The sequence below is a fragment of the Oscarella lobularis genome, chromosome 4, assembly GCF_947507565.1.
Source record: "Oscarella lobularis chromosome 4, ooOscLobu1.1, whole genome shotgun sequence".
Taxonomy (NCBI): domain Eukaryota; kingdom Metazoa; phylum Porifera; class Homoscleromorpha; order Homosclerophorida; family Oscarellidae; genus Oscarella; species Oscarella lobularis.
The window spans coordinates 715,572-732,323 of record NC_089178.1 but is presented as its reverse complement, the minus strand read 5'-3'; the positions used below and the strand labels follow the sequence as shown (position 1 = coordinate 732,323).

Here is a 16,752-nt window from a genome sequence, read left to right as displayed (position 1 = left end):
AAGTCATTTGCTGTGCGCCGAAGCAATGACGCTGAAACAGTGCAAAAAACAATGAATCTGTCACGACCGTACACTTTTTACTTCGCTACCAGTTGCACTCGTTTTAAATCATTAATCTACTGTCAAACTCAACACCAAACGTAGGGTCTTAATTAGAGACTAAAAAGCAACCCCACTACTCTTAATAAAGCAATCGCAATAAAAGTTTTAAGAATCAGGCTTCAACGCGCCACTACACTTATGTAAACTGTCAACTCAACTCAAAGTCATCTAGTTGCAACTCAACTGCCCGGGGTAATGTTTGAGGGGCTGCGTGTTAAAAAGGGGGGCTTTGCCTTTACCTTGGTAAAGAGCTTGGGGAGGACTGTTGGTCCAGCCATTTTCCGGCGATCGCACAGAAGATGTGTTTCCCGTCGAGTCGTTCGAAGGAGACGGCGTCTGAAAATTCAGCTCTCCGTTCGTCGAAGGACCAGATGGTGGAGACGGATCATACGAAGCATACGGAGGTGTCAAAATAGCCTGAGGTGCCTGAGCTTGCATGAAGTTCCGCAATTGAGGCTGCTGCTGCTGCTGCTGCTGTTGATGCATATCCGGTTGCGGAAGATAAGACTCTGGCTCAAGCATTTGCTGATTGTACGCCGGAAGGGAAGATTCAAGAACGAGATCAAGAGGATCCGTCTCAAAGTGACCTCTTCCAGCTGCGTAACCAGTAAACGGTGGCACTGCCGTTGGCTGATGATGAACTGTTGCCGGAACATGAACTGTTGTCTCTTGAGAGGGTTGAGGCGGGACAGATGGGAGCTGAGAGGAGAGCGAAGCTTTGTAGGAACGAAGAGGAGAAGGCACGGCTGCGGGAACTTGAGATTGGTACAGACAGGTCCTCTTTGCCGGATTATACTCCACATCATCGACCATCAGCGATGCTTCACTGGCAAAAGGATGACCGTTCGGGCCAGCCGCGCGACGTCTTCGTTCGCTCTGCTCTTCTGGAAGGGGAAAATGACTGAGAGTCGGCGGAGAAGGTGGACGATTTCGCTGCGGTTGCTGTGGCTGAGACGGTTGGTAGTACAGCTGCGACTGCGGATGTTGAAGCGGCGCATGTTGGGCCATGTACGGCTGCTCCTGATAAGGCGGTAGCTGTTGCTGTTGCTGTTGCTGCGGCGGTGGCAGTGGCGGCTGCTGGTGCTGGTGCTGCTGGTGCTGCTGCTGATGCAGTGCATGGTGGTGAGCTGCTGCCGCCGCTTGGCCACCTAAGTCGTGAAGAAGCGGAGAAGGAGCAAATGGTGGAGGATGCTGGCCATTGTAGAGCATTTTCGGCTGCACTCTCGCATGCTGTGGATGACGCTGAGCGCTGCTTGGCGATCGCGTCTCCGAAGATTTCGAACTTCCTTTCGGCGACTGGACGGAAGGTGACGACGACGACGACATGGGGTTGGCCCCGAGCATAGGCGGAGTTGGATTCATTGTCCAATCGTCAAGTATTGCCACGATGTCATGATAGCCTCTTTCTCTGGCGACATCAATTGGTGAACGATCCATGCCGTCTTGGATGTTGCGACTGGCGTAGTTTTCTATCAAGATTCTCACCGAATTTGCTGAACCGTGGTCTGCAGCTACGAAGAGCGCCGTTTGACCCTAAGCAGCAAGCATGAGAAATAATTTTTTTTTAAAAAAGATATCACCTACCAAATGGTCCTGAGCGTCTTTTTGGGCGCCATGCCTGAGAAGCTTCTCAACTGCACGAAAATTATCAACGGATGCTCCGTAGTGAAGCGCAGACTTTCCTACAGATCAAAATTTACTTAGCTTTTTTACGCGATTTCAAAAAAGACAGTTACTTACCTTCTTTGTCAACAAGGCCAAGTTTCGCGTTCTTGTCGCTGGCAAGCAGCGAATCCAAGATTTCATCCATTTCATAGCTCACAGCCACCATCATCGACGAGCGACCGCTGTCGTCCTGCGCATCTATCTCTGTTCCGGATTTATCCAGAAGAAACTGCAACAAAACATAAGAGAACATCCAAGAAAAAAGCGAATTTTCCTACGTCAACAATGTGAAAGTTTCCAGCAGCAACGGCCGTTATTAGAGGAGTTCTCCCAGTGGCATCTCGAGCGTTCAAGTCCGCTCCTCTTTTCATGAGCCACAAAGACGCCTTCCCGTGCCCGAACCTAAAAACAAAATCGTCAAAATATAACGATTTCACATACCATTTCCAACTCACTTCGCCGCAAGATGAAGCGGGGTTTCCAACGTGCCACCCCTCGTCAAAGATAAATCCGCGCCCATATCTATCAATTCCTTAACAAAATTTGGCTTCTCCTTGCGCTCGTCGTATCCTAGCGGCCTCTTCACAAGACCCGCTTGCACGTCATCTCGATAGCCGCCCAACATGGATCCGACCATGAGCGGGGTTAATCCATCGTACTCGGCTCTCTTGTTGATGTCTTCTCGCTTCACGGAGGGCGGAGGGTCCCCTCTTGGGAGCATGGCATAGAGGTGGAGGGGAGTCATTTCCGGTGGTTCATCGCCTTCGTATTCGAATCTGTGCTCCTCTACGTCGCCATTTGGACGGTAGAAGTATTCGTCATTTGGTTGTGCTGCGGCTGTAGCATCAGGCTTCGGTCCCTGCGCCGCCGAGCCAGATAAATCTTTCATTTCTATTTCATTGCCTCGTCTAGAAAAGTGAGAACAGTAAGTGCGCTAAGCAGAAGAATCAAATTGATAAATCTTACTTATTGACTGCTGATACCAAAACCACTGAAGAGGCTCCGGTGGCGTCTTCCCCTTGCTCTTCTCCGACTGGTGCCTCGCGGTCTGAGTACGTGGGTACATTCCACGTTGCCTTGGCAATTCTTCTTCTCTTCCTGACGATGGCGAAAACCGCAATTGCGGCCAGTGCTAAAAGCACGAGAATAGCGATGACAATAAAATACCACGTTGAGCTGCCTCCTTCGTCTGGAAGTGAAATACATTACTGAGTTTGAGTTTTACTGCACAAATTTGCTTCTTACCTTTGGAATAGACGTCCTCAACTCGAGCTCCCACTGCCAACCTCCCGTTGGAGTTGAGAAACTTTATGAAATCCACAACCTAATAATAGAAAGGAGTCTAAAAATCGTTGCAGGCACCTCAGATTTAAAAGCTTGCCTCTTCGGCGCTTTTGAAGCAACTGCCCAAAACAATAAAAGTGACTGTAATTCTAAAATAAAAATAATTATTAATATTATTCGTTTCACGGCATGCACGCACCTCGAACCATCCGTGGCATCAGCTTCAACGCGAATACTTCCTTTCAGGTAAGCATTGATGCGGTCAATAAACATGGTAAGATTAAAATGACTGGATGTCAAAACCATGACTACTTCTCCGCTTGTCTAAAGGTAATTTCATATCGCATAAGCCCAAAAGACTGCCTGGGTCTAAATTACCGTCACATCGCAAGAATGGCCATCTGAACGCCGACAGTCAATCAAATCCGCAGAGCAGATGTCTGAGTAACATCTCCCAATGCAAGTTCCCTCCGTCACGACTTGTTCACAGTCCGCCGGACAGCTTGACTCTTTTTCGCTGCTTTCTTTAAGCTGGCAATCGCCTCCATCATATCCACAACTGTCAACGTCACATTCACTCTGCAACAGAGAACGAAAACGTAGACACACAAAACACAAAAAAACAAGACTTACATCACATTTGCCGTCGTTCTCACACGGACAGTAGTCGGTACAGGTCCGGCCGCTGTATCCCTTTGGACACTCACACATGAAGCCATCAATATCATCCACGCACGTTCCTCCATTTAGACACGGATACGTGGCACAGTCATCGATGTTCACCTGGCAGGTCGAGCCAGTAAATCCCGCAAGACAGATGCACGTAAAACTGCCCGGTGCGTCTTCGCACGTGCCACCGTTATCGCACGGATTCCCTAGGCACTCGTTGATGTTCTCGCTGCAGTTGGCACCGGTGTATCCAGTCAAGCATTTACAAGTGAACGCATCAATACCATCCTCGCACGCTCCTCCATTTTGACACGGAAATGTGGCGCACTCATCGACGTTCGTCTCGCACTGAACGCCGAAAAAGCCGGGCACACACGCGCACGAGTACGCGTTCACGTGGTCACGACACGTTGCTCCGTTTTGACACGGCGACGAGGCACAATCGTCAACGTCCGTCTCGCAGTCCAACCCCGTGTATCCTGCGCGGCAATGGCAGCTGTAGCCCATAAGCGATTTCACGCAAACAGCCCCATTCTGGCATGGCTTCAACGAGCAATAGTCAACGAGAATATCGCAGTGTCTTCCAGTAAAGCCGATGTTGCACTGACATTCATAGGATCTGGGTGTATTGATGCACGTCCCATTCGCGCCACACGGCTGATGTAGGCATTCGTTGATGCTGGCGACGCATCGAGCATCGCTAGGCGTATGCGTGTAGCCAGTGGGACATTGGCACGAAAACGAGTTCACTCCATCCACGCACGTTCCTCCGTTAAAGCAATCAATCCCAATGCAGTCATCGATATCGGTCTCACAAATGGTTCCGGTGAATCCACTTTGACATTTGCACGTGTAGCCCTGCAACTGGTCGATACAAAGTCCGTTGTTGTGGCACGGTGCTGAGAGGCATTCGTCTGCATCGCTTTCGCATTGTACTCCAGTATATCCCGGTAGGCAAGAGCAGGAAAATGAACCCACTCGGTCAACGCAAGTTCCTCCGTTCCGGCACGGCAACGGAAAACACTCGTCGATATCAGTTTCACAGTACAAGCCCGTGTAGCCGTTCGCACAATCGCAGCTGTAGGCATTGATGCGATCGCGACAGGTTGCCCCGTTCTGGCATCGATTCGCTGTGCAGTCGTCCACGTCTACGTCGCACAAGACGCCCGTGAATCCGAGTTCGCACGAGCACTCGGCGAAGCCCGGACGATCGATGCAGGTCGCGTTATTGCGGCAAGGATTGGCATCGCACTCGTTCACGTCTATCTCGCAATTGCGTCCACTGAAACCGCGCGTACAATCGCACTGATAATCACCGCGACCATCAGTGCAAATTCCGTTGTGCTGGCATGGCTGTGACGCACACTCGTCGACGTTGACGTCGCAGTATATACCTGTGTATCCCGCACTGCAATGACATGAATACGAGTCCAATTCGTCAATGCAAGTCGAATTGTTTGAGCAAAACGACGACAGGCAGTCGTCCCTATCGACATCACATAGGTTACCTGGAGAGCGAGATACGTTTGACCCAACAATAGCATCAAGCCAATTCTTTACCTTCATATCCATCGACGCACACGCACACAAAGTCAACAGATGATCCATTGCTCTTCGTGTTGACGCAAGTAGCCCCGTTCTTGCACGGCGACGTCTGACAGGGATTCGCGTCCAATTCGCACTGGTAGCCAACGTGAGATTTCGGACAGCTGCACGCGAACCCATTAGCGCCATCCACGCACGAGCCGCCATTCAAACAAGGGCTAGATGAAAAACATTAGCGCTGCCCCAATCTCCTTTACAGACAGACGAACTTACTTGCTGGCACATTCGTCGACGTTTGTTTCACAAATGTTTCCTGAGAAGCCAGGCGGACACGTGCATCTGTAGCCATTCAACAGGTCATCACAACGCCCCCGATTCTGGCACGGATTTGATGAGCACTCGTCTACGTCGACGCTACAGTCGGCGCCCGTGTACCCCAAAGGACAGGTACAAATGCATCGATTGATTCCGTCCACTCCAGTTCCTCCGTTCTGGCACGGCGCCAGTTGGCATTCGTCGATGTCTGTCTCGCACAATTTTCCCGTGTATCCCGTCGCGCAGGTGCAATAGAACGCTCCGTTTGTGTTGCTGCACGTACCGCCATTCAGACAAGGCCTGTCTTTGCATTCATCCACGTCAGCTTCACACTCATCTCCTTTGAAGCCCTTCGGGCACACGCAGTACGTTGAATATGCAACAGGCGAAGAGGCATTCAAAGCGCAGCTGCCTCCGTTCCGGCACGTTGCCGTTTGACACGGATCGTAAGGAGTTTCGCACATTCCGCCAGTGTAATTGTACGGACAACTACAGCTAAACGAACCGACCACCGTCTCCACGCACGTGCCTCCGTTGCGACACGGAAACGACGCGCATTCGTCAATATCTTGATCACATAGTTTTCCTAAAAGGCCGTCATTAAAAAACAACACCGGAAACGTTTAGGAGAGAGAGAGCAATTAAAATATTCAACGAGGAACCTTAGTCCTCATGACTTGCAAAAGCATTTTTTGAATTAATGTAACGGACCATTTAGACGCGCACTTGAAAGGGCTGCTTACCTGAATAACCACGACTGCATTGGCACTCGAACCCTGACACGACGTCCGCGCACGTCGCTCCATTCAAGCACGGCTCGCTCGCGCATTCGTCGACGTCGATGCTACAATCGTGGCCGGTGTAGCCGGGCGGGCAAATGCAGAGCACGCCCGCTACTTGATCTTGACACGTTGCGTTGTTCTTGCAAGGATGCACCAGGCAGTCGTCGACGTCGATCTGACAGTGATCTCCGATGAAACCGTTTGCGCAATAGCAGGTGTAGCCGTCCGTTCTGTCCAAGCAGGTGCCGTTGAACATGCAGGGATTTGAAGCGCATTCGTCGATATCCACGTTGCACGTCGAACCCGTGAATCCTCTTGGGCAATTGCAGCGAAATGAATTGACTAGGTCGTGGCACGTTCCCCCGTTCTTGCACGGATTCAGAAGACATTCGTTGATTTCTGCACAGTTAGGTGCCGCATAGCCAGGATGGCACTGACACTTGTAGGCATTCGTCAAGTCAATACACGTTTGATTATTACAAGGATTTGGCGTGCACTCATCGATGTTCACATCGCACAGAGTACCATTGAAGCCAGGCTCGCAGTCACAGGTGAAAGAGTTGATACCGTCGACACAATTGCCTCTATCGCACGGCCTCGCAACGCAATCATCAATGTTCGTCTCACAATAGAGTCCTAGACACAAGAATACGCAGTGTTATGAGTACTGAATCAATTTCTACGTTCCTGCTCACCGGTAAACCCAAGAGAACAGGTGCACTCAAAGCCTGCTATGTTGTCCTTGCAAGAGCCGCCGTTCATGCAGGGCATTGACGCACATTCGTCAATCTCCACGTCACACAATGACCCTAAGAATTCTCAAAATCAAAGCACAAGAGTAAAACAGGATACTACTTACCCGTGTATCCGGGTTGACAGTCGCAAGTGAAAGTCCCAATACCGTCTCGACAAACCCCGTTGTGTAAACACGGCAATAGGCTGCAATCGTCGATGTTTGTCTCGCACTGATCGCCCGAAAATCCGTTCAAACAATGACAGGTATAGTTCATATGTCCGTCGATGCAAGACCCTCCGTTGAGACACGGATTCGAGCGACAGTCATCGATCGGCACGTCGCAGTCGATTCCCGTAAATCCAGGCACGCACTGGCATCGATACGAACCGAACGTATTGACGCACGTACCCCCATTGGCGCACGACTTTCCGTAGGCACACTCGTCCACGTCTTCACTGCAGTTTCGTCCCTGAAACTGTCGAGGGCAGTGGCATTGCAATTCCTGATTGATAATGTCCATTCGACAAGTGCCACCGTTGAGACAGAGAGATTCGTTAGCGTAGTCGCACAGATTTATGACATCGCAAAAGGCCCCCGTAAAGCCAAAGGGGCAGAGGCACTTGAACGACAATATTTCGTCGATGCACGTACCGTTGTTCTTGCACGCATTGACCTGACAGTCGTCGTAATCCTCTTCGCACCGTTCGCCCACAAAACCCGTTCCCTCGCACCGACATTGGAACCCGTTAAATACGTCGCGACATCTGCCGCCGTTGAGACACGGATTATTGTCGCCGGAACACTCGTCCACGTTCAAGTCGCACAGGCGACCGGTCAGCGTCGGCGGGCACGTGCACGTGAACCTATCCACCGAAGGCGCGCAGACGCCACCGTTAGCGCAGGGCTCGCTCGCGCAATAGTCGATCATCGTTTCGCAAAAATCACCAGTAAAACCTAAAAATAGAAAATATAGACGATGAATCCTTCGAACTGCCCTCGCGGTCAACTTTCTTCTCACCTGACGGACACAGGCACTCGGCGTCGTCGTTGACGACCGAACACGTGCCGCCGTTCTGACAGGGCGACGATTGGCACGGACGCTTGTGTTTGTCGCACAATCGACCGCGATAATCGTCAGTGCAATTGCACAAAAATCCGCCGATCGTATTCGTGCACGTCGCGCCGTTCATGCAACGCGGCGGCACGAGCGAACACTCGTCGATCTCCGTTTGACATCGCGTGCCGTTGTAGCCTTCGAGACAGACGCATCCGAACGTCGAATCGTTGCCGTGCGATCGGCACACGCCGCCGTGATGGCACGGCGAACTGGCGCAATGATCGATTTCGCTCGACGCCACGGCGCACTGGTGACCCTTGAAGCCCTTCGGACAAGCGCACAAACCGGTCGCGACGTCGCACGCGCCGCCGTTCTCGCATCGACTATTCGGCGCCGTGCACGGTTGCCGGTTGAAGTCGCACTCGACGTCGACGGCGTACGGTTCGCATAAACAGTAGTAGCTTCGATGATCGACTGAGAGACAGGTCGCGTTGGCGCTTCGACACGGATTCGAAGCGCACGGATCGGCGACGGGCACGTCGCACGTTGCGCCCGTAAACGAGGGCGAGCATCTAGAAAGAATTTGAAACCCTAATTGGCGTTTGTCGCGTGTGCGTGAGAGAGTCTGTGTCAATAGAGAGCGGATTCCGGTTCGTCTGGGAAAAGATCGATCGGATGGGAATCCTCTAGTCGTGATCGCGCGAGAGAAGCCTTGCGATGGACGCGATTGCGGTGAAAGGCCGATTCTTTTCTCCGCAAAGGTCGATTACGCGTATGTTTTGTTTTGTCACTCACCTGCAACGCTCGCTCGCGCCGACGACTTCGCACGTTCCGCCGTTGAGGCATTTCGTCCGCGTGCAATTGGCTACAAGGAAAGATTTATGTACAGTCTGTTTCGTATCATGCTCGAAGAGCGAGCGAACGACGAGCGAGATAGGGAAACGCGTGGGGAGAGCCGAGACGGCTTGAAGTGGGTGGCCTCGGCTTTTTTTGACACCATACGTGCGAACGAGCCGAACAACATCGAAAAAAATCGAGCGATAAACGTGCGGGATAAGCGCTATTACTTCGCCGCTGTCTCCTAATCGCTTAGAGACAGTGGGACTATTAGAAAATTAAACGCAGGCCTTTTTGCGAACGTACTAAAGAGGCCTAAGGGAGAGACGCTATGCGGCGAGCCATGCGCGTCGCGTTTTCTTTTTGGAAGCGACGACCAGATGTGAGAACGGGCCACACACGCGTTCGGGGTAGGCGCTATGTTTGGGTTAGTTCGTACCTGAATAAGACACCGTCGTCCTCGCGAGGACGTAAACGAGGAGAAAGAGAAGGCCTCGACTGCGAGGCATGTTCTTCGTAGCGTAGATTTCCGCTGAACACCAGATCTATCACAGCGCGCACAGTACTGAGACGAGGTCGCGGATAGACTCAAGCGACGCCTACACACCTTGTAATTGATGTGCGTGCGTTCGATTGCGACGTGAAATGAAGAAGTCGCGCCTCTATTGGTTCGAACTAACTCGATTATGGATTTTCTCACGGTGATGATGGGCGCAGGGATGGCGAAAGCGCACTATACCGTGCGCTACGTATTTACCTTAACCACGTGACCAGATGAAAGAGAAATCGACGCGGCGATGACAACTACAAGCACCAACGAGCAAACCCTTTGCTTCATCGGGGTCTCCGCAAAGGGATTTCTCTCCAAGAAATCCGTCAAGGCAGAAGCAGAACGCCTCGGCATCCAAACGATCGTTCTTTCCGAAAACGACATCGCAAACGACGCCTTCAACCCCGCTTCCGTGTTCGTAACGACGCGCGTCAAGTCGGCGGCGGTAGCGAAGCTGCGCGAGCGCCAATGTCGCGTCGTGGGACCCCAAGTGATCGACTGGTGCATCGCGAACGAGAAACCGCTACCCGAGACGACGTCACAAGGACTCGTTCTCAATCAGGCAATGCGCGGCGTCGTCGTTTCGTGCACGAGCCTCTCGCTCGACAAACGCGAGCGAATCTACGACGTCGTTCTTATGATGGGAGGCGAAATATCGCACGCCGTCAGCGCCGACGTGACCCATCTCGTCGCCGGCAGCGTTCTCTCGGAGAAGTATCGTGTCGCCGTCGACGCCTTGCATGTCCCGATCATGACGTCAGACTGGGTGCTAGCGTGCTGGAGAGAGAGTCAGAAGCGAAGCGTGACGTCGACGGATGAGGCGATGATGACGGGACGACGATGTCCGTGTTTTCTCGGCTGTAAGATGAGCGTGACGGGATTGGGCGATCGGATTGCCGTGAAGCGGCTCATCGAGGAAAACGGCGGCATCTACTCCGGCGAATTAGAACGAGACGAATGCAGCCATCTCGTAGCAGCGCGACCGTCAGGCGATAAATACAAATATGCCCAACAGTGGGGATTGATGTGCGTGTCGCCGCAGTGGTTGTGGGATTCCGCAAAGGCTGGCGTTCGACTGAAGGAGACCGAGTATCCCGTTAAGGAAGACGAGGACGAGGCGAAGAGAAGAGCAGCTCTCGAGAAACAGAAACCAAATTTTTTAGCCGGATGTAGGATAGCGTTGATAGGGGACGTGGATCGGTCTCTGAGAGGGATGGTGAATGACGCCAGTGGAACCTTCATCGATACTATCGACGATACAGTGACGCACGTGGTGGGTAACGAAGCGGACAAGACTCAATTTTCTCCCTCGGTTTTCTTCATTACGCCGCAGTGGATCGTCGACTGTTGCAAGGCAGGAAGACGATTGCTCGAAGGAGGTTATGAAGTCGACGTCGTTGACGCAAGTGAGCCCTTCGAGTCGGACGGCGGAGGCGGCGGCGAGGGCAAACCCCGTCAGCCGGACGACGATGAAGATAACGACGATATTTTGAAACAGTACACTGTCGTCGAAGAAAAAGACAACCCAGAGGAAAACGGCGTCTTGGAGCCGACTTCGTCTGGAGTTTTGTCCGGAAAATTATTTCACGTTTTCGACGTCACTGAGACGACTCGGCTCCAGGACGAAATTCGTTCCAACGGAGGTTCGGTTTCGTTGTCAATGGACGCCGCGGACGTTCTATTGGTCAGCATCGATTCTGGAATCACGTCGCGTTCTTCGGATCAGCTCGTTCTGACGCCGTTCTGGCTGCAAATGTCGATAAAGCACAAACGGTGGATCGATCCCAACGACCATCCGCTCTATCGTCCCGTCGCCATCGCCGAGAATTTCCAACCGTTTCGTCATCTCGTCTTCTGCGTGAGTCAATTCGACGAGGAGGAACGCGACGCGTTGACGACGTTCGTCGAACTGCTCGGCGGTACGATGCAGCTTTGCATGGTCAGACAGGACACGGACGACGGCCGAATGAAACGCACGACGCATCTTCTCCTCAAGACTGCCACCGGTGAGAAGTACAACACGACGAGACGCTGGGGCGTCGTTCCTGTCACCATTCACTGGCCAGTTGAATGCGCTCGTCATAAAGAGCGTCTTCCCGAAGACGACTTTATCGTTGGCGACGGTTGTCTTGCCGATTTTCTTCGGCAGGCGACGCCGTCCGAGAGCGAAGGAATTCTCGCGTCAGCTCGAAATTCGCCTCCTGCTATGACCTCCTCAACTCATGCCGTCCCAGACGTAAGCTTGGCTTCTTATATCAGTCAGGGTACAGTTGTTAGCCGCCACCCTGGTACAGTGAATTTGGGGTTATAACGACACTTGTACTTGAAGTCGTTACGAAACGAAATTCACTGTACCTAATGACGGGCAACTTTTCCATGTACTCACGATTTTATTTTCCCACCAGGTGGGCAACGTCCTTTCCGGCGTTGTGCTCTTCGTCTCGAAGAAGTTGAGTAAGCAACAGGTCGAGCTTCACAATCTAGCGTCGTCGCTGGGCGCCGACTATCGCTACGCGTACGAGACGACGTGCACGCACGTCGTTCATCAGGGTCGACTACAAGACGGCGGTCGCGAGATTCGCGCGGCGCGTAACAGCGGCGTCGTCGTCGTTTCGCCCCATTGGCTCTACGCCTGTCGCGACTCGGAAGCGCGCGTCGACGAGACTCACTTTCCGCACACGTACAATCCGCGAAAGGCGTTAGGCAGCGTTTTGACGACAAGAAAACGTGCCGACGAAGACGACGAGAAAGCTAAAACCGATTCGGACGCAGATGCGATATCGCAGGCGACCGTTTCCAAAGAAAAATCCTCGGAGAACGACGTCTTCAGTCTGACGCCCGACAGCGAGTTTCGTCGTCATGTCGATCAACTGATGTCCGCTACCAAGGGTCGAAGACCCTCGTTTCGCCCGCCCACGGCGACCAGCGACGATCGAGTCGTTCCGTCGAACGTCGCCGCTGCCGGAAGCGGCAACGGCAACGGAAGCGACGACAACCTAGACAAAGTGGCCGGACTAATGAAAGCGTCCGTCTCGTACGAGAATCCCTCCGGACGAGAAGAACGCGAGCGCTTTCTAGCTCACATACAGAAAAGAAGAACGAGCGGCAACGACGATAGAAAGAGCGAAGCGACGACGAAGCAACGTAACGTAGTGGTGATCAACGACGAGGATGACGTCGATACTGCGAATGACGACAAGAGCGAAGGCTCGCCGGAGATCGTGAGAAAACAAAGCAGACTCCGTAAAAAGGATCGCACGCAATTGCAGACGACGACGACGACAACGACGACGTCGCCACCCAATCCCGATCCGGTCGTCGTCGTGCGACGTCCGGCGAAAGTCGTTCCTCCCATTCGCGTGAGCCCTCGAAAGTCGCGTCGCGCCGTGCCGCACTTTCTCATGAGCGGCATTCAGCGACGCGAAAAGGACGACTACGCGGCCGTCATAGAGTCGCTGGGCGGAAAATTTCACGACACGGATTGTTTCGTGCCGTCGGCGACTCACCTAATAGCCGGTCGGCCGACGCAAAGCGAAAAATTTCTCGCCATGATGGCGTCCGGTCAATGGATTCTTCACAAATCGTTTATCGAAGCAAGCCGCCAAGCCGGACGCTACGTTCAAGAGGAAGACCACGAGTGGGGCAGCGTTGTCGTGAGCGGCGAACCGGAAAATCAGCTCGCTTTGGCAGCACCCAAATGGAGAATCAAGCTGGTAAACGCTCTCTGTCACTTATCATATCATCGTGCCGTATGGTGCGTTCTTAGGCGGACGGACGCGGCGGGGCGTTTCACGACTGGAAAGTGCTGCTTGCCGTTGGCGCGAATCGACAGGCGGGCATGAAGCGGCTTTTGGAAGCGGGCGGCGGTAAGGTTGTTGGTAGTCGGACGCCGTTCAGTCCCGGCACTATGGGCCAGGCAACTATTGCGTTTGTCGATCAAAAAGTCGCGTTGTCCATACCTGACGACGTGCAGAGCATTCAAATAGCCGGGATACCGTGCCTGACTCAGGATTACATTTCGCACTACCTAATTCAGGGAGAGAAAGCGGAAAAGAAGGAATTTCTTCTGGGAAACATATCGAACCGATCTGGTATTCGAAAGCGAACGGAAGGAATGCAGTCGTCTTCGTTGTTGAGCCTATCAAAACGAAGCAAAAAATCTGAACATCAGTAGCAGCAGCTGCTAATAATACAAGTATTGTACGTACATATATAACTATAGTATATAGTAGACCGTATTATGATCAAAATATCATATCATATAAATCTGTTTGTTCACTCTGTAAGTGAGGCAATCATTGCCTAAAGCAACGGCCCTCAAAAGTCCAACTGTCTCACCGCCTAGTCAACTTATGCCTGAGGCCAATTGGCCGCTAAAGAGCACATATACGTTAAAAGTAGGATCTGCCATCTTCAGAGGAGAAAAGGAATCATTGTTTTGTATTCACGGAGAAGGCTGCAGCATTCTTCGTACGTGAAGAAGATCAGCCCAGCGGATAGAGCAGCCTGAAAAGTCATCCATTGACATCAGCAAGTAGAATAACGAAGCCTACTTTAATTAGACTTGGAACAAAACCCTTGAATAACGCCGAGGTTCCTTCGTTTGCAACAACTGATTGAAAGCAATGACGAAGGCTGCTGTATTTTTCTACAGCTCCAAACGAGCGTCTTGCCTCTTCGAAACCTTGCACCTGTTTTTTTCAAAGCAAATGAAATTGTTTTCCCGCAAGCGTTCGTTAGTCACCTGCAGTCGCTTCTTGGCCATGTCCAAAGGAAGAACCAAGGATTTGCTGCAAATTCCTGAAAGAGCTCCACAGACAAAATTTCGCGTTGACGACTGAAAAGCGTCATTACAGCTGAATAGCCACAGGTACAAAAAACCTCTTCACCTTAGATTCCAAACCAAACGCATAATCCCACAGCGTTTTGAAAAAAGAGTAGAACCCAAACTGGAATCCACTGTACGGAAAGATTTGAAGCAACGTGGGCACAAGGCCTGCCAGATGAGAGTAAAATTTACGACCAAAGCACTGAACCTTTTACCTCTATAGAAAGAATAAAATCCTTCCGTTCTATACATAGAAGTGCTCGCATGCCAAATGTGTCTATAGACCTGCTTGGCTCAAACGGTGCACCAGTGTGTCTGATTTAGGCTATGCACCTTTTCTCTGCCCTGAGATACCATTCTAGTTCTCAAGACGTCAACGGGTTGAGACGCAATAGTAGCCAAGCATCCAGCCACCCCACCACACACGAAATGCAACACTAGAGAAAATAAATACCAATTCAAGAAAGCACGCGCAACGGCTTTGAACGCGTAAGTGTCATGTCATGCATGGGGCCCCCTACACTCAGGTGCGTATTGGAATAGTGACTGTCGCCTACACACTTAGCCACATGTATCTGTTCTTATCTCATAGAAAAAAAAGTGCGCGCTCCCAAGATATAGAACCTGGTTTCCAACGCTCCTTCAATACGAAGACGCGGGACAGGCCAGCAGTCATATACTCGAACGAAACAAACTAGAACGAGAGATAAACTAGTTAACGGGAAACGAAGAATGGTCAATTCACTTGGCAGGATCCGTAGATAATTGATAGCATCTGGCCAGGAACGTGTCCTTTCCACAAAGCGAGAACGCCTTCCTCTTTCGTGATCACCTTCAGACCGTGCCACAGTCCTCGGTACTTCGACTGCGCTTCGAGAGAAAGATAAAGTGAGAGCAGAGAGGGAATACGATAGACTGACATCTTTCGCTCGCGATATCGGCTCGATTTGCAGTTGAAAACGGATCTTCAGGACGTCCAAAGGCGACACAAAGGCTCTAGTGACAATGCCGGAGACGGCACCGGCTATGGCGTAATCTGTCGACGACAGCGGACTCATGTTTTCGGCAGAGATCGGCTCGACAGTTGCAGCATGAAGGAGACGCGCGTTAATGTTTCCGTGACGTCACATATCAATTCCAATTGCCATCAGAATATAGAGATGTACAGACGGAGGAAACTAGAATTTGAGCCTCACTAGGTTTTAACTTGTGCTGACCTTTTTGCGAAAAAATTGTTAATCAATTTTCGGCCTGCTCAATCCTAAATTTTTCATGCTCCTTTTTATGACGGTTATGAGCAGAAACCCGTATGTGATTAGGCGTGTTTATTTGTATAGCCTACGAAAGATTACACTAAAGGACATACTATCCCACTTCCGGACAAATTGATTTAGTACGTAAATCAATCCAATTACAATGGCAAATCTACCTACGGCAATTAATTACATTCGCGCCCACAGTGAATGAGAAGCGCAGCTTGCCAATGACGGTGCATGCAAGTACGGAGGAACCAGTTGACGGGCGTTGCCGCAGATGTCGACAGAGGTTGCAGCGGCGACGGCAGCCATTCTTCGTCTCAGGGTGTCGTCCCACATCGCCTCGGTGTTTTGGCGCTTCCACTTCGTCCTTCTGTTCTGAAACCATGTTTTAATTTGCCTATCTGTCAATCCCAACGTGACGGCCAAATGACGTCGTTCGTCTTTGACGAGGTAGCGTTGGTATTGGAACCGTTTCTCCAATTCGAAAAGCTGGTAACTCGTGAAAGCGGTGCGACTTTTCTTCTCCGGTTTTCCGCCTTCCGAGTCGTCCGACGCGTCGCTTACTGTCCACTCAGGACTGTCTGCTGGAGTCGCTGTAGGCATCGCCGTGGCGGCCGCATCTGTGTAGAAGAAGAGTACGTATGAGCTAATGAATAGCATGCCAATGAGTTGCGCGTCAGGTGCAATTGCACGGGAGTGGGGGTCTCGCAATTGCGACCAAAAATAAGTCAATTGCAAACGAGGCAAATCGTGTACGTAACACAGTTGAGTGCTAACGGCAAATTGCCTCTCTTCCCCTCCCTTACACACACACGGCATTTCCAAACATGCACCGTACCTCCACTTCGACCTCTCTTCGTCTTTCGCTGAGGCCGGGGATTCATCCACGGATACCACGTCGACATCGACACGTTGCCGCAGACAGAGAAGCTGCCGTTGCCGTCGACGATAACCTCCCGACGGTGCAGAACTCGAGGAGATCGCGCATGACTGTCATCAAGATCAAGCAAGGCAGCAATCGAAAACGGATGGTGCGAGCTCATAGCGGAACGAGAACGGTAGACGTCTGGGGTGCAACTGCGCTTCCTGTGATGAACTCGTGGTCTTTACGCGCTGCGATGCG

At 51.6% G+C, this 16,752-nt stretch overlaps 4 protein-coding genes across 4 annotated transcripts; 1 reads left to right on the top strand and 3 right to left on the bottom strand.

Annotated features, from left to right (window-relative positions):
• Positions 1-52: 52 nt before the first annotated feature.
• LOC136186435 (neurogenic locus notch homolog protein 1-like) lies at positions 53-9,618 on the bottom strand. The gene is made up of 20 exons (XM_065973781.1): positions 9,600-9,618; positions 9,432-9,537; positions 8,951-9,020; positions 8,117-8,727; positions 7,222-8,052; positions 7,058-7,171; positions 6,324-6,998; positions 5,539-6,166; positions 5,281-5,483; positions 3,685-5,228; positions 3,430-3,630; positions 3,251-3,375; positions 3,149-3,200; positions 3,013-3,091; positions 2,734-2,956; positions 2,223-2,675; positions 2,046-2,169; positions 1,843-1,996; positions 1,687-1,784; positions 53-1,635 (listed from the first exon to the last, which is right to left on the bottom strand). The coding sequence occupies exons 2-20, from the start codon at positions 9,499-9,501 to the stop codon at positions 271-273; spliced, it is 7,620 nt and encodes a 2,539-aa protein (XP_065829853.1). The 5' UTR covers positions 9,502-9,537; positions 9,600-9,618; the 3' UTR covers positions 53-270.
• On the top strand, positions 9,263-13,821 carry LOC136186442 (DNA topoisomerase 2-binding protein 1-like). The gene is made up of 3 exons (XM_065973788.1): positions 9,263-11,778; positions 11,948-13,255; positions 13,309-13,821. Exons 1-3 carry the CDS (start codon positions 9,790-9,792, stop codon positions 13,714-13,716), a joined length of 3,705 nt encoding a protein of 1,234 aa, XP_065829860.1. The 5' UTR covers positions 9,263-9,789; the 3' UTR covers positions 13,717-13,821.
• Positions 13,572-15,462, bottom strand: LOC136186476 (mitochondrial thiamine pyrophosphate carrier-like). The gene is made up of 9 exons (XM_065973834.1): positions 15,291-15,462; positions 15,116-15,235; positions 14,995-15,064; positions 14,704-14,807; positions 14,586-14,655; positions 14,432-14,538; positions 14,287-14,379; positions 14,096-14,233; positions 13,572-14,048 (listed from the first exon to the last, which is right to left on the bottom strand). Exons 1-9 carry the CDS (start codon positions 15,426-15,428, stop codon positions 13,956-13,958), a joined length of 933 nt encoding a protein of 310 aa, XP_065829906.1. The 5' UTR covers positions 15,429-15,462; the 3' UTR covers positions 13,572-13,955.
• A 350-nt stretch (positions 15,463-15,812) lies between these two features.
• LOC136185734 (homeobox protein Hox-A2a-like) lies at positions 15,813-16,672 on the bottom strand. Its single transcript, XM_065972915.1, has 2 exons — positions 16,468-16,672; positions 15,813-16,249 (listed from the first exon to the last, which is right to left on the bottom strand). The coding sequence occupies exons 1-2, from the start codon at positions 16,670-16,672 to the stop codon at positions 15,813-15,815; spliced, it is 642 nt and encodes a 213-aa protein (XP_065828987.1).
• Positions 16,673-16,752: the final 80 nt, after the last annotated feature.

What these genes read in the sequence shown, in the direction of transcription:
- LOC136186435 (XM_065973781.1), bottom strand. Translation starts at nt 9,501, where the DNA reads ATGCCTCGCAGTCGAGGCCTTCTCTTTCTCCTCGTTTACGTCCTCGCG. An exon ending in GGCGCGAGCGAGCGTTGCAG is followed by an intron (nt 8,728 to 8,950) that starts GTGAGTGACAAA and finishes AATTCTTTCTAG; the next exon opens with ATGCTCGCCCTCGTTTACGG. An exon ending in AAGACGCTCAGGACCATTTG is followed by an intron (nt 1,636 to 1,686) that starts GTAGGTGATATC and finishes CTTGCTGCTTAG; the next exon opens with GGTCAAACGGCGCTCTTCGT.
- LOC136186442 (XM_065973788.1), top strand. Translation starts at nt 9,790, where the DNA reads ATGACAACTACAAGCACCAACGAGCAAACCCTTTGCTTCATCGGGGTC. An exon ending in CAACTCATGCCGTCCCAGAC is followed by an intron (nt 11,779 to 11,947) that starts GTAAGCTTGGCT and finishes TTTTCCCACCAG; the next exon opens with GTGGGCAACGTCCTTTCCGG. An exon ending in CCAAATGGAGAATCAAGCTG is followed by an intron (nt 13,256 to 13,308) that starts GTAAACGCTCTC and finishes GTGCGTTCTTAG; the next exon opens with GCGGACGGACGCGGCGGGGC.
- LOC136186476 (XM_065973834.1), bottom strand. Translation starts at nt 15,428, where the DNA reads ATGAGTCCGCTGTCGTCGACAGATTACGCCATAGCCGGTGCCGTCTCC. An exon ending in TATCTCAGGGCAGAGAAAAG is followed by an intron (nt 14,656 to 14,703) that starts GTGCATAGCCTA and finishes TGAGCCAAGCAG; the next exon opens with GTCTATAGACACATTTGGCA. An exon ending in CGTTTGGTTTGGAATCTAAG is followed by an intron (nt 14,380 to 14,431) that starts GTGAAGAGGTTT and finishes GACGCTTTTCAG; the next exon opens with TCGTCAACGCGAAATTTTGT.
- LOC136185734 (XM_065972915.1), bottom strand. Translation starts at nt 16,672, where the DNA reads ATGAGCTCGCACCATCCGTTTTCGATTGCTGCCTTGCTTGATCTTGAT. An exon ending in GAAGAGAGGTCGAAGTGGAG is followed by an intron (nt 16,250 to 16,467) that starts GTACGGTGCATG and finishes TCTTCTACACAG; the next exon opens with ATGCGGCCGCCACGGCGATG.